Below are 22,026 nucleotides of genomic sequence, written 5' to 3' on the forward strand. Positions count from 1 at the left end.
TTATTGATGCCCATAGCCATTTGGCATGCATTAGGGCACAGCTCACATACATACGTGCAGCTAAAGACGCACATGCACGGACATACATAGAGGCAACTTGGAAACAGTTTCAAGGTAAAAATATCAAAGTTGAAGTGCACTTTTTATTCGTTTGTCACGCAGCACTGGGTCTATAAATTATTTCTTATGATAATTGGCTCAAACGTGGGCGAACAAAACAACCAGCAGTAAGCTGAGTTTACCGAGTGGGAAAATGGGAAATGGAAAATGGAGAGGGGAGAGGGGAGAGGGGCGAGGCGGGGAGCAACAATAACTGCAATCAATGGTTGTTAGTTAGAGCGGAAATCGGTAGAATACCGCCTGACATTTGGCCCGTAATTACCGTTATGCCACTGCAAACTGCAACTGTAAGCCAGGTGAAGTGTGTTTGCTCAAAAAAAAAGAAATAAAACTCAATTGCGGCAAGGTTGGTAGGTATTAGAAGACACCAAGGATGTTCGTGTCCTGTTAAATTAAAGTAAAGAAAGTGTTTATAACCACAAAATGTGTTTACACCCAGTGCAAATACCATTGATCGGCCTGACCCGGTTTATTCATTCCTGGAAATGTATTTTTAAGTATTTCTATCTATTCAGGTATTGCCTACAAGGAAGGTTTTAATTTGTTTACAATAATTTGAAAGCAACAACATTTATACTGTTGATAAACGGTTTAAAAACAATTCAAAAGGCAATCAGAATAATTCAAAGATTGCACTAAAGATTGAACTGCTTTGGTCTTTTGATTGAAGCTTAAGTCAACTTGCTAAAATTCAAAACATTTTTCCTTTAACAAAAGTTTAAGAATTAGTAGAGAAAAGTTATTTTCAGTTAACCAAAATAAACTTTTCTACTTAAAATGACTTACACAGATTGGATACTTTGAAATGAAATTAAAAATAGATTTCATTGAGTAAAGTGCAGTATTTATGAGAGACTTTTCATAATGCATAAACTTTTGCTGTCGAATTATATTTCTTTGAATATTTATTTTGATGCGTGCGGAACTCACAGATTATTTGCGCTAGCAAAGACAGCAATTAAATGCATTTGGGAGATTATGCCGTACACTTTTCATCTTGTGCCATAAGCCTCGAGCAATTTTTGTGGCCAAACCAATTTTTCATAATCTCTTTTCCCACATATATATTATTTTCAATATGCAGTCAAAGTGAGTCGCAAGTGCGAGTGTGAGTGCGAGTGCGGAAAACGGGGGGAAGTATATTCTGGGAAATATGCGAGCTACTGTATCTCTGAGATATGAATTGCATCGTATGAAAATGTGCTTAATTTAACTGCTGCCAGAGTTGCTACTTCATTCCCCCCTTTGTCCTGCCGTTTCCCTGGCTCTTTGTCGCTGCGTAGATGATTTAAAATGTGCATAATAAGCGGCACTTGGAGAAGAATGAAAAAGAAAAACAAGCTACATATAGACTAGAGAATCAGTTGAAGAAGATGCCAGGCGGCGGGCACGGGATTCGGGGCCTGGAATACATTTGAATCACAAAACTAACAAATAAATAACACAAGCAACGGGAATGTGTAAGACAAACACACTAAAAAAACAAAGTGGGGGAAAGCTAGTCTCAGGCAGCGATGACTGCAGATACTCTCAGATATTTATTATCAGGTGAAGAAACAGAAAAATAGATTTTTATTTGTTATACATTGTTGGTAAAAATTCTTTTGGTTTATTCATATATTTTGGGTCAGAAATGTCGAAAATATTTCCCCAAAACAGATAAATATACATGTGTAAAATAATGTCTTTATAAAACAGTAAAAGATACATTTTCAAAATAATATCTTAATAAAAGAGTTAAGGACACAATTTTAAAATGATATTGTTCTTAAACATTTAAAGATAAATTTTTAAAGGAATATCCTCAAAAAGCCTATAAAGATACATTTAGAAAAAAAATTTGTCCTAAAGCAGTTAGAGATGCATTTTTAAAAGACTTTTTTTACGCTTGTTTCCCAATTGGTTATCATAAAAAATGGTTTTATTAAAAGCCTGTTAGTGTTAAGTATTCCAAAGGAACTCCAGACTATTGACAGTATAGTAGCTTTTTCTTTAATATTTATTACTTCAACATGAGGTAACAATTAAAAGATCATTACAATACCCACTGGCAGGGCATTAGGACAGGGAAAAAATCCAAAACGAGCAGACAAATGGCGTACGGAATCGTTGGACAGCCAACAAGGAGAGATAGTGCGAGCGGGGCTGGAGAAAGTGGTAAAAGTAGATGGGTAAGAAAAACATATTCAAATTTAAAATTTCGCCTGATTTTGCCGCTTGCCCCGCTTTAGCTGTTTTCGTTTGCATTTTCGCCAAAAACAGCGCGAGACGTGGAACTTTTCACACATGCAGCCTCGTATCTGTGTGTTTGTTTGTGTGCATTTGTTTCGAATGTGTTGGTGCCAGTGAGCTAGTGTTGGTGCTAGCACCCGTGTGCATATGTATGTGCTTACAGTTAGCGGGCGCCAAACCAAGGTGTCGCCGTGCACCCAAAATCGTTTCAGCGTGAATACATTTGCCCCGTCTCCGTGTGTCAAACCCCCGGCCACGCCCCCTGATCCCACCTGCCGCCCCCTTTGCATATCCTGCAATTTCGACAGTGGTCCTGGCACTGCCACCACAGGCTCAAGTTAACTCCTCTGCTCTCCGGCACAGTAATTTAGTTAAGATATTCAAAAAGTTTGCGCAAGTATTTTTGCAATGCGTACGAAGAAGATGGAAAAATGAATTCGATTTTTAGGGGCAGTATCTTGGGCGGTTTGAGGGATTGGGGAGTTCAATTTACCCATAAGTTATTTGTGGGTGGATATTTTTGGGCGGGTGCGCTCGTGCTCTGGAATGCCATCATCGGTATTTATGCGGAAATCTGAATTTATTAAACATGCATTGTTTTCGGGTTAAGTATGTGAAGTAATCGCATTCAATCGTTGTGGTACAAGTTTTTTGAGTGAAATATTAGCCAAAAAGCTTTAGGGCACAAGTCAAATGCACAAATAAAGATATATTTGGTAATATACATCTTATAGGTACTTCTTAAGGCCTTACAATCTTTAAGATACAAACAAGTTTGTTCTTTATAAGGCATCTACAATTTCTTAAGATTTTTAAGTTTAATATTTTTTAATTTAAATATTTCTATAATATCGATCTATTTGTATTTGAATAATATTTCTAATAAATGAAAGGAATTTTCCTCTAGCTTTCTTCTACCTCTCCATTTGCATTCACCTCTTTATAACCAATTTGCTGTGGTTTCGACCCACTGTCCTTGGCCAGGACATACCTTGAAAACGTTCGTAGCTGGCGAAATGTATTCGCATTTTCGCAAACGCGCTGCATTAATTACCGCAGCAGCCTCCAAGCTTGAATGTGTATGTTTGTGTGAGCTAACACGTTAGCCCGGCATGGTTTGGTCCTTGCCCCCACCCCTCCCCTGGCAGGTGCTTTAGGCCGCGCAGAGGTGTGGCGGGAGGAGGAGGCTAAAGGGGGGCCTTCAGAGCTACGGAATGGAGCACGGTCAGCGCTTCACTTTGCTTCGTTTCGTTTCGCTTGGCATCGCTCGCTGGCGCTGATATGTTAAGCTGCATTTTGGCTTACAAAAATATGGAGAACAGTTCCCGGCCAGCCATCCAGCCAGCCGGCAGTTCTGGGCACCTGCAAATCCTTCTACCTCGTTTGGACATTTTGTGATGTATTACGTAAGTGCGGCATTTGTGGTCTATATAAAAGAGAGTTGCAAAATAGCCTCCCCCGGCCAGGCGCACAGCCACACTGAGCCAGACTCACACACAGGCCTGGTCACACACAGAGCTAGGAGGGAAGAGGAAGAGCGAAAAAGAGTTGGCATTGGAAATGCTTAAATGATGAAGGGAGTTCGCCCCTTTAAAGTTGGCAATGAAAAAGTTTCATATTTGTGAAATGGATCTGGAATAGGATTGAGCAACTTTGAATGGTTATGATGAATGCCGGCAGCGGTGGAGGGGGGAGAGGAGAACTTCTGGGGATGTGAACGAGCAGCCGCCAATCCATTAGAAGCCCAGACAACTTATCAAAATAAACAAATTTTAATTCTGTATAAATCCTTTTAAATAAGTAACATTTGGGTGACTCAATTCGTTTGGCATTAAGTTCGTTTGGTGATTGATTTATAATTTTTTGGGAGCTTTGTTGTCAATAGTTCAAGTCATTATCATGATACCCTCTCTGTTATTTATTAAGTAGGCTGAAAGTGGGTGTTTAAAATATCAAAAATATATTTACTGTAGGGAATTTCTATATTTTAGATTGATTTACTGATTTTCACTGATTTTCCTTTGTAAGCGGGCTTAAAAAGTCTCTCTTTGCTCAAAAATAAAAGCCTTTTAACTTACTAATTTCCCCAATTTTCGATCTTTAATCTCTTTTTGCGTGGTTAAGCTGAGTTTATCGATTCTTTTGGGCTTTATTTAGAATGCTTGCTTTTGGTCTTTCTAATTGATTCTCCAGCAGAGCTTCGACAGCACTTCCTCCTGTTGTTTACCACAATATCCGGAACTGGAACTGGAACCACAACCTTGTCGCACACACACTGGCACACGAGTGCCCACACACGCAGGCGGGGAGCACACACACACTCACATGAGCACACCACAAACTAAAAGGTTTTCGGTGCGTCCAATGCATAATCAACAAGCAGCATATATTTATGGCCTTGCCAGACGATGGCAATATAAATCAAAAGCTTTTGCAACTCCATCCATCATCCGGCTCGCAGCTTGCCTTTGTCCCGGCCCCTCCAACCCCCCTTGGCCACCACCCTTTCTTGCCACAATTTTCGCACGAATTAAATGCACATTTGCACCTCCCCCAGCCCCGAAATCGGATGCTACTCCAATTACCGAGGGCTGCAGCCCCTCGGGCGGTTGCACTTGGTCGCTCTGGGCATTGTTACGTCATACTGGGGCTGTGGGTTTGTGCAGGGGGGACAAATACTAAGGTTCCTTAGGTATTTCTAAGAATCCCCTTAAATTCTATGACATGGTTTTACAATAAAATGGAACATACATTTTTCAGATATTAAATCTTAATGAAAATATAAAAGAGGTAGCCAATTTCAAAAATATATTTGCATTGGAATATTTACTATATTTATATAATATTTTTATAAAATAACTACATTAGTGATCATTGTAATACATTGCCTTAATCCTTAAATTAAATATAATTAAAAAAACACAATCTTTAATGAATAATAAGGAATTTTCATATATTATTGTTTAATTTCAACTGCCTTTTTTGTGGGCATGCAAATTTTTTATCTCTGCATAGGAATATAAATACGGCCTGTATAAACGATTAAGGAAAACCAAAGCGTGAAACTAGGCAAAAAGGATGCAGTAAACTGGCTCAAAGGCAGGTGGCATACCTGGGCAAGATGCCGAGTCGGGTCTGATGTTGAATTTGAAGCTGAAGCTGTCCTCAAATTGAAGGCAGCAGGCGGATGCAAATTGGGAAAAAGGGAGTACAAAATGGAAAATAAGAAAACACATAAACAGCGGAGAAAGCGGAGAAAGCGCGCTGGCAGTTTAGAGAGCTTCCTTGTGCTGTTGGCAAATTCAATTCAAATTTTGTAAGCATTAAAAATTGTTGTTGGCCTGACTGCAGAAAACTTGGGAAACTCGCCGAAGGAAAGTCGCAGAAAGCGACGTGAAATAAAAGTGATTGTAAGTGCCAGCAGCAGCGGGAGGGAAAAACGAAACAGAGGGGCAGGCGGTGGACTGGGAAAGCGCCAGAGAAAGAGGCACAAAAGCGGGAAAATTTATGAAAAGATAAAAGACGCAGGCGTTCATTCAAACACAACAAACACAGATACACACGCCCCCCACACACCCAAACGCAGGTGAGGACAAGCAATTTTAAATGGCGGCAGGCGGCCGAAGTGCACTGCAAAATATTTTTTAAGAAAAAAGTTAAGATATTATATTTTGGTTAAAAAAGTAAATAATGAAACTTATTAAATACAGAGGTGCATCAGAAGTTTCTGCAGATTTTATATCCCTTAAAAGAGAATAAATTTATCGTTTATTCATTTAGTTTTCTAAGTATAGACCAAAAAGATATATAGCATACATAAAGCCACAATTTTAAGGCTTCAAACTTTCGTTGATTAGGTAAAAATAGTTATGCATATTTAAGATCCATTAAATGCAAGATAAACATGTCATAAATAGTTTTTGGCCGGAAAATAAAAAAACAAAGCAAAAAGATACATCTCTTTTTTTATGTAGCATACTTTTAGCAACCTTTTTAAGAGGTTTTAAATCTCTACAAATGCAATGCATTATATGTACAAGTTTTTTGTATTTTCTGAGTGTACCATGGTGAGGAGTGTAGGGGAACGCAAAGCCGATTCTCCCCGTTTGGTGGCTGCCACTTGAGGCCGCATTACTTCAACTTTGAAGATGCTCGAACGCCTTGTGCCTTGCCTCCAACGCGGGCGACACCTAGCGTGCACAGCTGGAAGCTGCATTTGGTGGCAGGACGAGAAACTCTGGTTGGATGGACGGGAGTTGGCGGAGAAAGAAGGTCCTGCGACCCACTATCCTCCTCCAGCATCCCCGAACATCTATGCTGTGTAATATGCAAACAGATTTTTTTCACTTTCATTGGGGATGTTGTGGCTCCCACCCCTCCACCGCTCCCTTTCTCTGCCGCTCCTTGTTGCTTGTTTGCGGCAAACACAACACCCAGGCCCGCTCCAGCCCCTCTTTTAACCACAGAACGTTTGCTGAAAAGAAGTTTTTTAGCAACTCAGCAGAAAAAGAATGAATGAGAGCGGTAAGGGGGGTTTCGAAGGCTTTGCCGTGGCAGCACATTTTGAAAATGTCCTCGCCAGTGGGACAGTGCCGCCTAATGTCATGTGCACTCCATCCCACCAACCCCCCATAGCCACCCCCTCCGCAGCCGGCCCTTTGTTTGGGGGGTGGCAATAAAAACACGCAACAAAAGCTGAAAGCTGCAACACACAAAACATTTAATCACACTTTGCACAACTAGTTGAAAATGCAAGCTTGCAACTACCCCTCCTCGAACTCAACACCCTGCGCCTCTTTGCGGCCCTCCTTTCAACACCCCCTCTTTTGTGCTGGGAGCTGTGGGACCAATTGGCAAATTAACTTTCAATTCAATTCAATGGCAGCATTTGAAAGATACATTAACACCTGCCCCATGGAGCAATTGAAATTGTGTACAGAGAGAGAAAAAAGTACAGAACGCTACTATCAAAATGAAGACAAAACAATATTAAAGTGGACATTTAAATATCTGGTAACCTACTAAAAAGTAAGAGTAATATCTCTGTATGTTACATGGAAACGTTATGTTAAAGTATATACATTTAATTTAGCACAATTAAATAAAAAAAACCATTGAGAACTGATTCAGTCCTACTAACCTATGAAATTTATTAAAATTTAAATCGAGAGCATTTTTTTCACAGTGTATAACGGAACCGGAAACTGAAAGAGAAGGAGAAACCGATGACGGTATAGATAGAATTGGGTTTATTGCACTCCACGCCCCCCTTAGGGCGATCTTTTTAGCCTTTTGATTTGGCTTCTTGTGAACTTGATGGCCCGTTCGTATTTCCCCGAATGTGGGTGTAGGTGTTAAATTGAAAAGGTTAATCGAGTCAAATTCGTAATGATAGTTTTTTCCTCGCTGACTCATTTTGAAACCAAATGTCAGTCGATAATTCAGATAAAAAAAGCAACAACATGATTTGAATTTGCTTTTTATAATTGGCTTTGATGAAAACTTCATTTTTATAAGCAAGGAATAAATTTGATATTTGACATAAAACTTAATTACATGTTTAAAATTGAAATTCCTACGTGATGCGAAGACTGAAAGGTATATCAGAAATGCAAGCGATTTTGTCATTTAAAAATATATTTAATGGCTCAGTATTTTCTGTATGTTTTTTTACTCACCCAGCAAATAATTTTTTTTATATAAATACCTAAATATTCATTTCTTTAAATACAATTCCTAGCTGATAGTGAGTTATTTCTTTATGCAATACACTTTATCTCTGCAGTACAGAAATAATTTTCGTTTCCACCCATACCCCCCGAAAACTAATATCTTCATCTGTGCGTCCTCAGCCATTTCCGCTTGTATTGGCCGTAACTCAATTTCCCTATAGCAGTTATTATGATGGCTCCGTGGAGCAGGCAGTCCGCGCGGCTTATCAACGACTGGGGCACTAAATCAACTTCTGCCTCGGTGCCCCATTAACCCCGCCTCCCCGAGGAGAGGCACAGTTGTTACCTATCCCAGATAACCCCCAGATGCCCCACCTATTGTGCAGTGTCACCAGCAACATTCTGCCAGGACGAAAGATAAAGCCAAGCCAAATCCAGGACGAAATCCACATCACAACAATTTGCCGACGCTCTTAAGCCGTTCCGAGAAAAGGACTGCGAAAAATGGCAGGGAAAAAAATAAAGAACAGGATGAATAATTGCCAATATGCCACAAATTATTTCAAATGAAATGTGAGTCCCGACCACAAACGAGCTCGTAAAATATGTATTTATGATTTATAAGCACACACTCATAAAACCCAAAAAAAAATGCCACAAAAAAATAGAAGGCAAGCTACAGGAAAAAAAACGTACAAATATATATTGTGCAGGGCAACCTCGTAGATAAAAGTTTGACAGCATCGGGGGCGTGGTCGGGGGCGTAGTTGCACTGAAATGCAGGCGAAAGAGTTCTGGGCTCGCAGTCAGAAAGTTGGCACAGCCAATGAGATAGATTTTGACATGGACGGAGGCCAAGCAGGAGCCACTTAAGCAACGTCCTGCCGCCCCCGAGTCCGCGGATCCGAGGGCCACTGATCCGCCGGAGTAGATTGCCAAACGTCAGGACACGGCGGACTCAAAGGTAGCAAAAACGCCGAAAGTAATGGGTAAATGGTACAAATACCCTGGGGAAGCCTAGGATCAAGTTCTTCAATTATCTCAAGCGAGGTTTTAGCTGAACAACATTTTAGGTGACCAAAAAATATATTTACTGGGGTATAGTTGTCTTTTTTATTTCATTATTTTTTGAGACATTTAAAAATATTTTTTTATTAAGTAAAACTTTTAAAGGTCTGAAAATGTTAATACTAGATAACCAACAATTATTTTATGAATGCTATTTTTTTAGCAGAAAAAGTTACGTTTTGAAATGAATTTGTGTTGTTTTTCAACCTAATAATATAATTGCATTCAGTAAAATAATTTTATTTTAAAATAATAGTAAATGTATAAGTAAATATTACAAGAAATACATTAAAATGTTTAATACAATGTTCATACTCTTTGGTTTTTTTAATTTTATATATCTAACTTACTAAATTAATAGCAAACAAGTAATTTTGATAAAAATAATACAAAAAATTAATTTTAAAAATGAATAACATATTTTTGAGATAGTTCCTTTTTTCGTACACCATAAATATTGATGATTATTATTAAATATAACTGTGGAAGCCCTGAATAGATAGCACTTTTCACCTTACAGGGTATCAATAACTTAAGCTAAATAGAACTGCCTGCGTTTGCGTTTCCGTTTCCCAGCGGTATGTGCGGCAAAAAAGGAAAATTGAAAGGCGGCCAAGGCGGGAAAGTGGGGAAAGCAGTCGCCTGGGCCAGGAGGCAAAAAAGGGACGGCGATAGAGCGGCCGAAAGTCGGCAGAGCATTTGCAATAATAATAAGTTGTTTACGGCGCGTGAGCTAGCATCAAAACAAGCGCTGACATTTAGGGGCGGACACGAACACGAGCGCGGACACGGACACGGACACGGACTTGGTAAATGGACATGGAGTTGTGGACACGGCCCGAAGGATGTGCAAGGAGACATGCAGTTTCCTTCCTTTTTTCTTGCCACTTTTTTGGCCCATTTGGGGCCTGACATTTCCTTGAAGACGTCGCCCAAGTGGCGCCAGCTGGCGTGGCTTTTCCGCAACTCGACAAAAAGCTTGACGCCATTTTTATGAATGAAAAGCGCTTTCCACGCGCCAAAGCTGGAAGAGAGTTTTTAAGAGAGTCGCTCAGTCAAGAGAGAGAAGTGAGCGAGGCGAGAAAGCAAGAGAGAGAGAGAGCTTGGCAGCAGCAGCTGATTGGTGTTGCAGGTTTGCGCGTTGCACGTTGCACGTTGCTGCCGTGTTTTAGTTTTAGTCACGTGCCAGGCTTCAAGTCAAACAGGATGAGGGCACATTAAAGCACCATTTTCCAGCACTAACGAGCTGCAACTTCGTGGCTGCAACTTCGTGGATGCAATGATTGCTGCTGCTGTTGCTGTTGTTGCTGCGGGGTCATGCAACTTTAATATGTAAACAACACCAACACCTGCCCCCCTTTGTGTCTGTGTGCCATTGCGAGTGTGTGTGCGTCTACCGGAAGCAGACATGTTGTGACACTCTTTGACTTGACCTCAGCAGCAGCAACACCAACAGCACTTGCAACACCAGCCACATCTGCGGCAGCAACACCAGCCAGACTAGAGCCATAAACGCATGTCAATCAGAGCCAACTGCCAGCTGACATTATAACAGGCAAGCAGGCAAAAACCGAGCATAAAGCCCAGTTAAAAGCCAGAACAACTTGCAACATCAGGAAGCAGCAGCAGCAACAACAACGACAACGATCCGTGTTGTCTGCAACAGCCGAAATAATTTTCGGTTATGCAAAGGAGCTACACAAATTTTTGGTCTGACCCAGTTTAAGGCCAACAGCGAAATGGAAGGCTCACTCACACAGAGGGCGCGTTACGTGAGGTCCTGGCCGATTGCGGGTGGCTTTTGGCTAGACTAAGGCCCACGAACACGTATAAGCACATATATATATATGGCCATAGGACCAGGGGAAGCTCAGGAAGTCGGAAAGAAGTGGTAGTAGATTCAGCTAGGAAGACACGTAGCGCACAATTTCGTAATAACTTAATCGATGTCGACTCTGGCAGGATTTTACCATCTCTTCGATATTTTTTTGTGCCGCATACCCTTAAAGGTTCGGGAGTTTATTGAAAAGGGAACACTTTGGAACCATCCACCCGGATTATAAACATAATAACTCAAAAAGAAATTTGTATTATTTATAGAACTCTTTAGGAATACTTATTATTAATATGTTTCTTAAGTTAAGTTAATAGTTTATTTAATAATATAACATATTTAACCAGAAACTAGTATTAAATAACTTTAATATTATTAAAATGTAAATATAAGTAGTCCCTAAATTTTTACAATTTTAAAAATTAGTAAAAATTAACTTGGTAACAAAAGAATATAAACAATTTAATTCTTTTTTCCTGGACTTCCAAAAAAATAAAAAACCTTTAAAATAACAAAGGAATATTAAAGGGATACAATTTAAACGATTCTTTGAACGTTTCTTAACCTTTGTTTTTTCTAATAAATTCAATTAAGTTTCTTAGAAATTCCTGGGGCACCTAGAGTTAGGGTATTCGGGTGAGCAATGCTCCCAATCCGCCTTTCGCCGCCATTTCCTTCATTTTTCCGCCGTGTGTGTGCGAGTGTGCGAGGGAAGCCTATCAAGTAGGAGCTTGGCTTTGGTAGCAGGCAGGAAGTTGGCAATATATTTGACTGCTCTGCGAACGGAAGCGCAGCTAAGGCCCCTGACAATGGTGCGGTGACTTGCCCCCTAATGGGGAAAAGTGGGAGAAAGGGCAGGCTGGCTGGGCTGAGCTGAGCTGAGCGGTTAACAACCGTTGGGGAAAATGTCACTTAGAGGCACTGCAGCCGGCAGAGACTCAAAAATAGAAAGGAAAACGGTGAAAAACGGGCTGCAAGGGAAAAAGGGAAGAACAGGAGCAACGAGCTGGAAACAATGAAGGCAAAAGTTGTCGCTGTTCAGTGGTTTTCGGTGCGAAGCTCGGTTTGCTGGAACTTCTAATGAGACCGGGCTGGCAGCGAAGATATAGAAGTGGCTTTCATTATTGAACTCGGACACTCGAGGATAAGAATATTTACCTTTGCCGTGTCAAAATTGCCTGGCCTGGCACCAAGCAAACCGGCCACGAACAGACGAAAAACTTGCAGTTGTTCAAAGAAAATCAGATCCGCAGAACCAATAAAAAGGTTGAAAAGTGCACAGGAAGAAAGAGTGAAGCTTGAACTATTTTCTGGGATTTTAAAAGACAAATAACTAAGTGTTCTTAGGCTTAAAAATAGCAAAAATATTTCTTGATCAGTATGTAAAGTTTTGCTATTTACCTTACCACAGTGAGATAACTCTGATTTTAACAATCCTTAACCATAGGTTAAAAATAACTTTTTGTAAACTTATTGGAAATTGTATTATTGTACTTTTAACTTAATATTTTTCCAGATTATTTCTTAAATTCTATAAACTTTTGCCTCACAGTTGGTAAATTTAGTTTATTTTGTTTAAACTTTAACCGGCGGTTAGCAAATACGATACGTTTAGTATACTTTTTGAAATGGGACTCACAAAACTGTTCAAAATGAAAATGTCGTTATATATCCCGGCATATAATTGACTTTAAGGCAGCTTAACATCCTCGGATATTCAATTTACCTGATGACTAAATTTAAGAGGCCAATAATACTGCCCCATCATGCAGTTGAGCCATTTTCTCCGTGTGGGAGACGTGTTTCTGCAATTGAAATGGGCCCAAAGACACACCGAAGGCACGGCCCAAACAACAAACACATAAAGTCGATAACCCGGCCAGGATGGCGAGTGTGTGTGACGTGAATCGGAGGATATATGGAGGAGGAGCTCCAGGAGCTCCGTGTGTGCTGCAGTGGCTCGACTTTTGTGCCCGACTGTCTGACTGCATATTTGCTCGTCTGCTTTGCCTATTTTCAGGTTATTTTTTTCCCCTCACTCCCGAGCTCAGAACTTGCGACTTATGACTTCCCGAGCCGACAAAAAGCCAAAAAACCCAAAAAAGTAGGAGAAGAAAGGGCCCGAACAGACACTCTCGTAGAGGAGGGACTCCCACAAGTTTGGTGTTGACATTCACAGCGCTCATTAAATGTTCTGCAGCCAAGCATCTCTCCATCTTTTGCAACTAAAAGTTGGCAAACTTAAGTATTTGCTCGACTCATAATGTTCTTGTTAAGATTTAGCAAATTGAAAAGCCAGGAGGCGGCACGCCTGGCTTTAGTCTATATTTTAAGGACACCCAACCTGCCACCCTCATGCTCTTTACCCTCATAATAATAATAGCTTGTTGTTATTGCATAATTTTAATGTGTCGTCCTTAATTTAAATGCTTCCGCTGCACACGGTGCACGAGGCGAATCCTTGGCAACGTCACGACATGGCCTCGTCTTGTATCCTGGCCACCTACCTCATCGCGCCGGGTCTATCCACTGCCCCATAGCCCTCCATTCCTATCTCCATGTAGTATCTGTCCCCAGCCCTCGCTGTCTGCATTGTCGTGTTCCGTTTTTGGCTGCCAAAAAATTGTCTATTAGTTGGGCCAGAATGAACATTCCATAATAATGGCATATGACAAGCGCCACATGCGGCTGCAATTGAAGGAGAAGGCCGGGGGGCAAGGTGGGCCGGAGATCCTAGATGGTAGGTACAGGATAAGGCTGGATGCTTATTAATTTAAAATTTACGTAGCATGCACTTAGGCGCCGACTTGAAATTGCAGGGGCCCCTGGTAAGCCCGCCTGAAAATCTCCGCTTCCAAAACGGTTTTAGGGGCCCAAAGGCTACACGACATTTTGATACTTCGTACAAGTTAATTAATTGTTGGCAGGACCAGGGCGAGGAGCAGGTCCTGCGTCCCAGTCCCCCAGCCGCTCCTCTGTGTATATACACTCACATCCACTGTATATATTCAGTGTCACTTGTGTAAATATTCAAACCAGCAACGCCCCCTAAAGTTGATAGCCAACACGGGAAAGCGGCGGAAAGATGAAGGAGCCGTCCGTGCAGCGGGTGAAACAACAACGTGTCTAGGACCAGAGCCAAAGGCACAACAACATGGCCAGAAGTCCAGGACACTCGCACTCACAACCGGTTACAGGATAATAGTTACAAGGATGGGAGGTTTTTGTAATAGAAATTTTCTATTAAAGAAATATTAAAAAAAAATTATGTACTAAAAAACAAATGTATGGCAAATAGTTATTAATTTTTTGCCTTTTAAATATTATTATGCCAACGTCCAATCGTTCTGGATTTTTTTTACATTAAATTAACATTTTCCTTAAACACATTTTCATGATATTCTAAGTTTGTAATCTCTTGTAAAAATTCGTTTTTAGAAATTCAACATAAGATTTTAATGTTTATCTATCATCTTTTATGATGACCTCATTTTTGGTTAATAATAAATCATAAAAATAAAATGCATTCTCTTTAAAATGTATTTAAACAATATTATAATATAAAAATAAATTATAATTTCGAAAGTAAAAGTTATATAAGTATAGTTAAATTAAGAGCAATATTATAATAAAACTTTTTGCCTGAAAAAACTGTTGCCACCATCGGAAACTTGGCCTGTTCTGCTGTTATTCTGACCGCAGCTGTGCAGATGAAAAACGAGACGTAGTGAGCGGCATGTGTGAACTTTTTAACCAAACTCGTGCCAAAGTCAACAAAACAGCGAAACTGGAGACACAAGATGGGCCAGCGGAGGCCAAGGCAGGGCTATGGTAAGGGGGCCAAGGGACGAGAAGCCATTGGCCAACTGGCAGGACATTAAATGCAGTGCAAAGGCGAACGCAGGCGGATGGTCGGTGCACGACAAACCATTCTATCAGAGCCAAGATGCGGTGGCCACAGCCTCGGGATAATCACATTCAAAAGAATATGAAGCGAGCTGCAAAAACATCGCCGAGGATAGAGCGGGAGGATGTGGGTAAAAAACGAGTGCACTGAGAAATAAAATAGGTAAAAATATCAATCAAGAAATGTTTTTATACACATATTTTTAGAAGGAATGGAATACATTTATAATAGTTCCTGCTTTATAAAGAGTGTTATAATTTTATTGTTTAAATTGTATTTTCATAAGTATTTTTATGTAATTTAAAGGAAATAATATTAATACAAGTTTCGAGAGGCTTAAAATCTCTTATAACCAAGCCTAGAAATATGCTATATATTTTTTTAAGACATAAAACGCAAGAACTTTTCCGCATTTCGCCTAGTGTACAAAGAAAAGTAAGCGGGTGACAGTCAACGACTGTGAAAGAAACAGGAAATGTTGCACGGCAATTCAATGCGAAGAAAGGGAAGCACTGAACTTTGACTGATGGACGCACTGAGTGACTGGCTGAGACTAGGAGGGGGGCATGGGCATCGGATTGAGATTCAGATTCAGCTCCAGCCTCGAACTGGGAAAGGGCGGAGAGTGTGTTGAAACCTCCGCGGAATGGGTAGCAATGGGCAACCAGCCGTCCGGCACTTATTTTATTGACAATTTTATTTTCTTCTCCGCCGTTTTTTCGCCTGCCATGCTGAGCTATTTCAATTTGACGCTTCTGCTTGCGGCAAATTGTTGCTAACTGCCTTCGTCGCCGAGTGGCATAAATTAATCAGGAAATCGAACGAGGCGACGACAGCGATGACGATGGCGAAGTGAAGGTGACACGCCCGCTCGACGCCCCCCCTGTCTACACCCATGTACTCTACATCCTGAGGTGGCCCCGCCCAGGCGTGGCACCCAAAATTTTCACAAAATTTAGATTTTAAAAATCCAGTGGCAAAAATATTTTCATCATCGTTTGTTTCCTGATTGAATTGCAGCCGGAGGGTGGCAATCGACTGTCGGTATTAGTTGACAAATTGAAGAGTTGTAGAGTGGCGCAAATCTAGTTTAGAATGCTAGCCGAAACTTTAATTAAGGCGCGTAAATGGTTTTCGCACTGAAACCGTTTCTTAAGTGGTCTATTACCGGTTGCTGTGATTGAACAGAAAAAATCAACATCTCTTTCAGTGGATTTTTGGCTTAAAATGTACTCATTTCAATAAAAAGTTTAAGATGCCTATTCTTTAACATTAGATACAATTAGATAACAAATGGCGCACCCATCTTATGATTTAGTAGCTCTGAACTAGAAAAGTATCTAGTAGATAAAAAAAATTATTTAAAATCTAAGTAAAATTCAAGATTTACAAATTTCCCATGAACTTTATTGTTTAATATGCAAATTCAATTTTAAAATATGCAGAAAAAAGTGGTATCTAAAAAAAGCTTGCCTGCTTCCGCTTCCGTTCCCATGACCCTCTCCACATGATAGACAATCCCCCGGCGATGTTTGCTCCAACCTTTTGAACTCTTTTCAGTTTCAGCCATCTATTGACTTTACCTGGACAATTTGGCGGCGTCAAAAGGAGAAGCCCTGCCAGAGAAATAAGCCCGGATGTGCACACAGCCATAATGCTAGGTGCAAACAGAAGCTCTCCTTGGAGCTGGCTTCATTTTCATTTGCATGACACAAGCTGACAAACAAACAAACAAACAAACAATAATAATAATAATAATAGAAGGCGAGCGGGGTAAATCGAGAAATGCGTATTTATTTGCTCAAAGTATCTCGGCGAGAGTCTGGTGCCGCTTTTTATCGCTAAGCGGCATCGAAATGCGAGCGATATGCATGCATAGATTCTACTTGCTTTTTGTCTTCGCCACTGGGTTTTCTTTACTTTTCCCGTTCTTTTTTTCCCCGCGATCAATTCACTCTTCTGGATGTTTTTGCCGTCGCTTTATTTGGTTATTTGTTGCATGAGTAATGTGCTCCGTACCGTTCTGCAGATGCAAATGTATCTGTATCTTTGGTGCATATATAAATAGTATTTCAGTTGAACGCACATCCAAAATAGCAAAAGTGCGGAGCGGGTCGCGTATTGTGTTTCAAAAAATGTTGCTTAAGTTGACACAAATCACAAGGCGGCGGCAAACAAAAAGCCAAGCGACGGCCTTTCAGCCTTTCATCCAGACACATGGATATATGTGCATATAGATGAATGAACGACTGCGACTACGACTCTGAGTCTGTCCCGATGTCAGGCCAAAAGCCCCCAAAGTCGAAGTCGAATCGGGCGACGAGTGTTTCCAGGCGATAGCAGCAAATACATTTTCAATGCATACAATTACTTCCAGCAAACTGCTTGTGAAATTAAAATTAAATTACGTTGTCGGGGCTGATTTCCCGGGCCCAAAGGAGACAGGAGGCTGGGGCGGCTCACAGGCCTGACTGCAGACGGCAAAGTTCATTAAGTTATACGAGTATATGACTTGCTAGTTGACACGAAGGCATCACAAAGGCGGCACCTATCGGGGGCGCTCGGCAGCACTCGAGAACGTCATTAAGTAGCTAAGACAATCGTGCCAATCATTAAAAATCTTGGCCCAGCTAGAGTCAAACGCTGCTGAGTGGCAGCGCTTTCTGGGCCCCCACTGCAATGCGGATGCTTCCATTTCACTGCCCCTCATCAGCACCATCATCTCGGCAGTTATCAACACGTACGCAGTCGGCGGACCCAGACTCAGGCCCAGGCCCAGGCCCAGGCCCAGGCTCAGCTTCATCTCCCATATACCATATCCTGTACCCCATATCCCATATGCCATAGCCCACATCCCATATTCCCACATCCCGCCGGCGAGTACGACCTGTCTAAAGCAGCCCTAACTATGCCGTTAGACCCTGTACGTTATGCGCTACTCGCTAGACCCGAGCGCATGTTTATAGACGCCCTAGATTAGGTCTTTGTCAGCAGATTTCGAGTGTGTACTGTAGTGCGGGCGGAGACGCTGGGCATAGGGAGGAACAGCGGAGGACACAAAAATATACACAGAAAACCCTCTGAAAACCTATAAATTTTGTGCTTAGAAGCTAAGAGTAAAATATAGTTAAAACTCCATAACTTCAATTCCCATATATGCCTGCTTTAAATCTAAATCCTTTTATATTCAGAACTGTTTATCCTTAATAATTTTGATTGTGGCTATCAGGAATAAAAACATTACAAAATACTGAATTTTAAATGGCTTTCGAAGATCCCAAATATGCACACTTAAATCTAAAAGCCCTTATATATTGAGAACTTTTTATTCTTAATAACTTTGATTGTGGCTATCAAGAACAAAACACTCTCAGAAATAATGAAATAATGTTTGGAGAACGAAATTATTATTTAATTATTAACTGGTTAGTATATTAACAATTTTAAATATTTTAGAATCTGCATCATAAGTTATTTATTATTTAATACTATCCTTACCTAGAGTTTTAAAATATCTATACCTTGCGTATCGGCCCTTCTAAATCTATAAAAATTACACATTTTCAACGTTTTCCAAATTATCTAACCAAGCTGTAGGTATTCCTATTTTTCTGACCCTAGCTGTTTATGCGACTGTGTGCTCGAGTGGCGATAGCTGCGAAAAATCCAAAGCATAAGCTTTTGGCGCGAGTGGAAGTGGGAGCCACTTGAGCCGGCGTTCTGGTGTTCTGCTGTTCCGGCCGCTGCCTTCAGCGCCAGAGCAGCAACTTGGCTAACAATAATACAACTAGTAGTGCCCGAGAGCTGGGCGGGTGGCAGTGCGATGAAAGGGCCAGAAAGAAATACCAGAGCATCTCTAAACTCGGACTTGGGCTAAAAGCAGCTTTTTCTGCGCTCAAACGGCAGCTAATTGAATTGTTTGCTTTCCTCTAGTCCCAAAACAAGGAAAAGATGCTTTATTCTCGGACTGTTTAGAGAGATTTTAAATGTCAAACAACAAATACTAAAAAGAAACAAGTATTTTAATTGACTTAAAATGGTTATAAAAACGTTAATGGCTTGTTAATAAAAGAAAATCCGTTTGAAGATTTTTATCTTAATGTTGAATTGACACTAAATTAGTTAAGAAATGCATTGCCAAAAACAAATTGTGTGAGTCCATGTTTTATTACTAGCTCGAACTTAAGCTCAATACCCAAAAGCCATCAAAAATCCTCCGCTGCAATGCTGTTTGATCGACTCACGTGCCACTCATTGACCCTTCGCTGCCATTTCCATTCCAATTGACTTCTGCTCCGTCTCGCATTCCAGCAAAGACAGTTCTTCCCACTCCCGCAGCGCTTCGCTTTTGGCCCTGTGCTGAGTTTTTGTGGGCCCTTTGGCTTTTGCCTAATTTACCAGCTCCATGGGGCCAACTGGCGGCTGCCAAGAAGCGAAAATAAAAATTAAAAAAGAAATAAGACACACACATCGGACACCGAAATGGCAAAAGATAACAAAGGAGCCGAGCAAAAACACACTCATAGCGCAAACTAAACGAGGGACGGGGCAATCGTATTGAAGAAGCCATTTGAAAATTTGAAAATTTTTTGGCACAGGTACAGGAAACCCGTCCCCTCGGGCCCCCGTTGGGCTCGCCCCCGAACAAAAAATCTGAAAAAACCCCCGAACACGAGGGAAACATTGAGAAAGGCTAAAATAAAGAGACAAACCAAAGACCGCATTGACTCTTCAGCTATATACGTGAGTACAGCCGTAGATACTTGTGTGTAGATGGATATGCGCTATAGGTTATAATATGTTAGCGTAATGCCGAGTGGCACTCTGATGATGGGCGGAGCCAACAATTTCGCTAAACAAAAAACAAGCGGGCCCCAGCGACAACAACACAAAGCGGCGATATATACAAATATGTGCTATATGGGCTTTCTCTCCCCCTCCGCGTACGGTTTCCCTTCCACATTTTTTGTGAGCACTGCAGATACTACGTATAAGGGCTCCCAAAAGGCAAGCGCATCTTGCCAGACGGCTGCAATCTCTACTACTACTTTGCAGACCTTTTTTTCGAGTGCCATCCAAATTCGGTTAATATGCATGCCGAGCTTTGATGGCAAGCTGCCTTTTGATTAGCCTAATGAAACTATGCGGTGGCCTGGGCCGCCTGCTTGGAGAATCATTCCAGCCCGCAGTATCTCAGTTTGCGTATCTCAAGTCGTTCCCCAATTGACGTGAAATTTAAATTCGAAAAGGGGAGCAAATCTCGAGCATTTGATCAATTACAATTTCCAATTTATACAAAGCCCCGCCTCCCGTTTCATTGTTGTCGATGTGAAATCACATAAAACACAAACCGAAACGGAATCAATTCGTAGGCCATTCAAATTGAGATACAAAACTCAGTTGCACACAAATGTACATTGTGCACACATCTCCAGATATTGAGAAATTCCCTTCTTAGTTGTGAAATCAGAGGGGAGTAGAAAGTGGGAGTTAATTTGGGATTGTATCACTTTAGGAAAACAAGAAACAAGAAGTCAGCAAGATAAAATTTTAGATATATAAATAATAATAATAATAAATTTTGTATCAGAAGTTAAGGTGTATGCGTTTTTAAAAATATTGTTTGACAAATTTGAATGGCCCTACCTGCGATGTAAACCTAATAGATTAAATCCAAATATTAACCTAAGTTGGTCTAGGTCTCATGTATTTAATCTACTAACTTATCCACATTATCCACTAATCCATTTAAAAAGAAAATCATGTTTACACCTTCATTAAAAATGGAGCACTTCAGAAATTGTTTTGCACCACTCCAAGTTTGTGTGTGACTTCCAGATTTCCTGTTGCCTTGTTAGCGCAGGACTGCCATTTAACTCTGCTGCTAATTGACCTCCTTCATCAGACCCAAGCCAATATTTAGCGCAGATCCACTAATTTTCACTTAACTCGTTTTTCACTCACCTGGACTTGTCTGCCAACTCAGGCCGCCAATGAACATTTTTCTGCAACGAAAGAGAGCCAAGAGAAGGGAAGTATAAGATAAATGAAGCATTAGCTATACGAGTATGTACGAGGCACGGGCAAAAAATTAGATAAATGTTATGGCCTGGCCAAGAGACAACAAACAAACAGAAGGCGAGCCGAGCGATCTTTTATCAGCCCCAACGTCCGGGCACTTCCTCCGCCGACTTCTTTGGCTCCGGCGAAGGTGGCTTAGATGGCAGTGTCGCAGGTCTGCCAGCTGGCCCATCATCCCCGCCCCCCAGGCCATCGTTATTACCATTATCTCAATCATCATCAGCCGTGTGGCACTTGCAGTTCCAGTTGCGGTAGCCGCCGTTGTCTGCCGTCTTCATCATTATTTAAATCATAGAAAATAAGCCGCTTTCCCGGCATTGTTTTCATGCTGGAAATCTCACCCACTCACTCCCAGGTCTTCCACCCAGTCTCGTTTGTGCGCCCGCCCCCCCTCCTAACCATCTTCCAGCCAGCCGCTGCAACGGCTTATATAACAAAAAAGAAGATAGGAACATGGCCCTAATTAGCAGACTGTTGAGATGCACTTCTCATTGTGATAAAATATTACTCTAAAGATATTTGCAACCACTTTTAATAGAGATTTTTCGGCTGTAACTACTCTTAGAACTTTTTGGAATATTTACCTTAACAATAAAACCAATATATTCCAGACTGATATGTAATGTAAGATTTGCAATTTAAAAATCCAAAAGAAAAGAATTAGATTAGGATCCTTCTAAAACTAGATATAATTTTCATTACGCAAACTATTTAAACATAATGAAGAAATTAAAAAGCCAGTAACGAAAATTAAGCGATAAAGCATCTTAAGCTGAACTTATGCACCTTCTTAGCTGGCAAACTGAGCCCCGTTTGGAAATAGGCTTTTCCCCGGGGAAAGCGTGTGGAAAACAAAAGGCAAAGGCTGTGCCCGAAACGAAAGTAGGCGGTGGAAATACAGTGGCAGTAGGAAAAGCAGCCACGACGACGACAATGATTATGAAAACTTCAACAAACTGCAAAAGAGCGCAACAGTGGCATAAAGGGAAGTGGACCGGGCTAAGAGGGGGTGGTGGGTCAGTGGGCGGTGGGCTAGTGGGCGGTGGTCCGCCTGGAAAATGCAGTTGGAGGCAATGTTGCTGGCGACACGAAAACGAATGTAAAACACACAC

General features: G+C 41.0%; 1 protein-coding gene across 8 annotated transcripts in view; it reads right to left on the reverse strand.

Moving 5' to 3' along the window:
- Positions 1-22,026, reverse strand: part of LOC108034824 (RNA-binding protein Musashi homolog Rbp6) — a 179,488-nt gene that overhangs the window by 142,117 nt on the left and 15,345 nt on the right. For all 8 annotated transcript variants that reach the window (XR_007763802.1, XM_017109923.3, XM_044095118.2 and 5 more), the window contains exon 3: positions 20,798-20,838. Coding sequence is in view for 7 of the 8 variants with exons in the window: in XM_017109923.3 (XP_016965412.1) it covers positions 20,798-20,838 (41 nt within the window). In the remaining variant the exon portion in view is untranslated. The remainder of the gene's footprint in view (positions 1-20,797; positions 20,839-22,026) is intronic.

This window comes from Drosophila biarmipes, chromosome 3L, assembly GCF_025231255.1.
Source record: "Drosophila biarmipes strain raj3 chromosome 3L, RU_DBia_V1.1, whole genome shotgun sequence".
In the NCBI taxonomy this organism is placed as follows: domain Eukaryota; kingdom Metazoa; phylum Arthropoda; class Insecta; order Diptera; family Drosophilidae; genus Drosophila; species Drosophila biarmipes.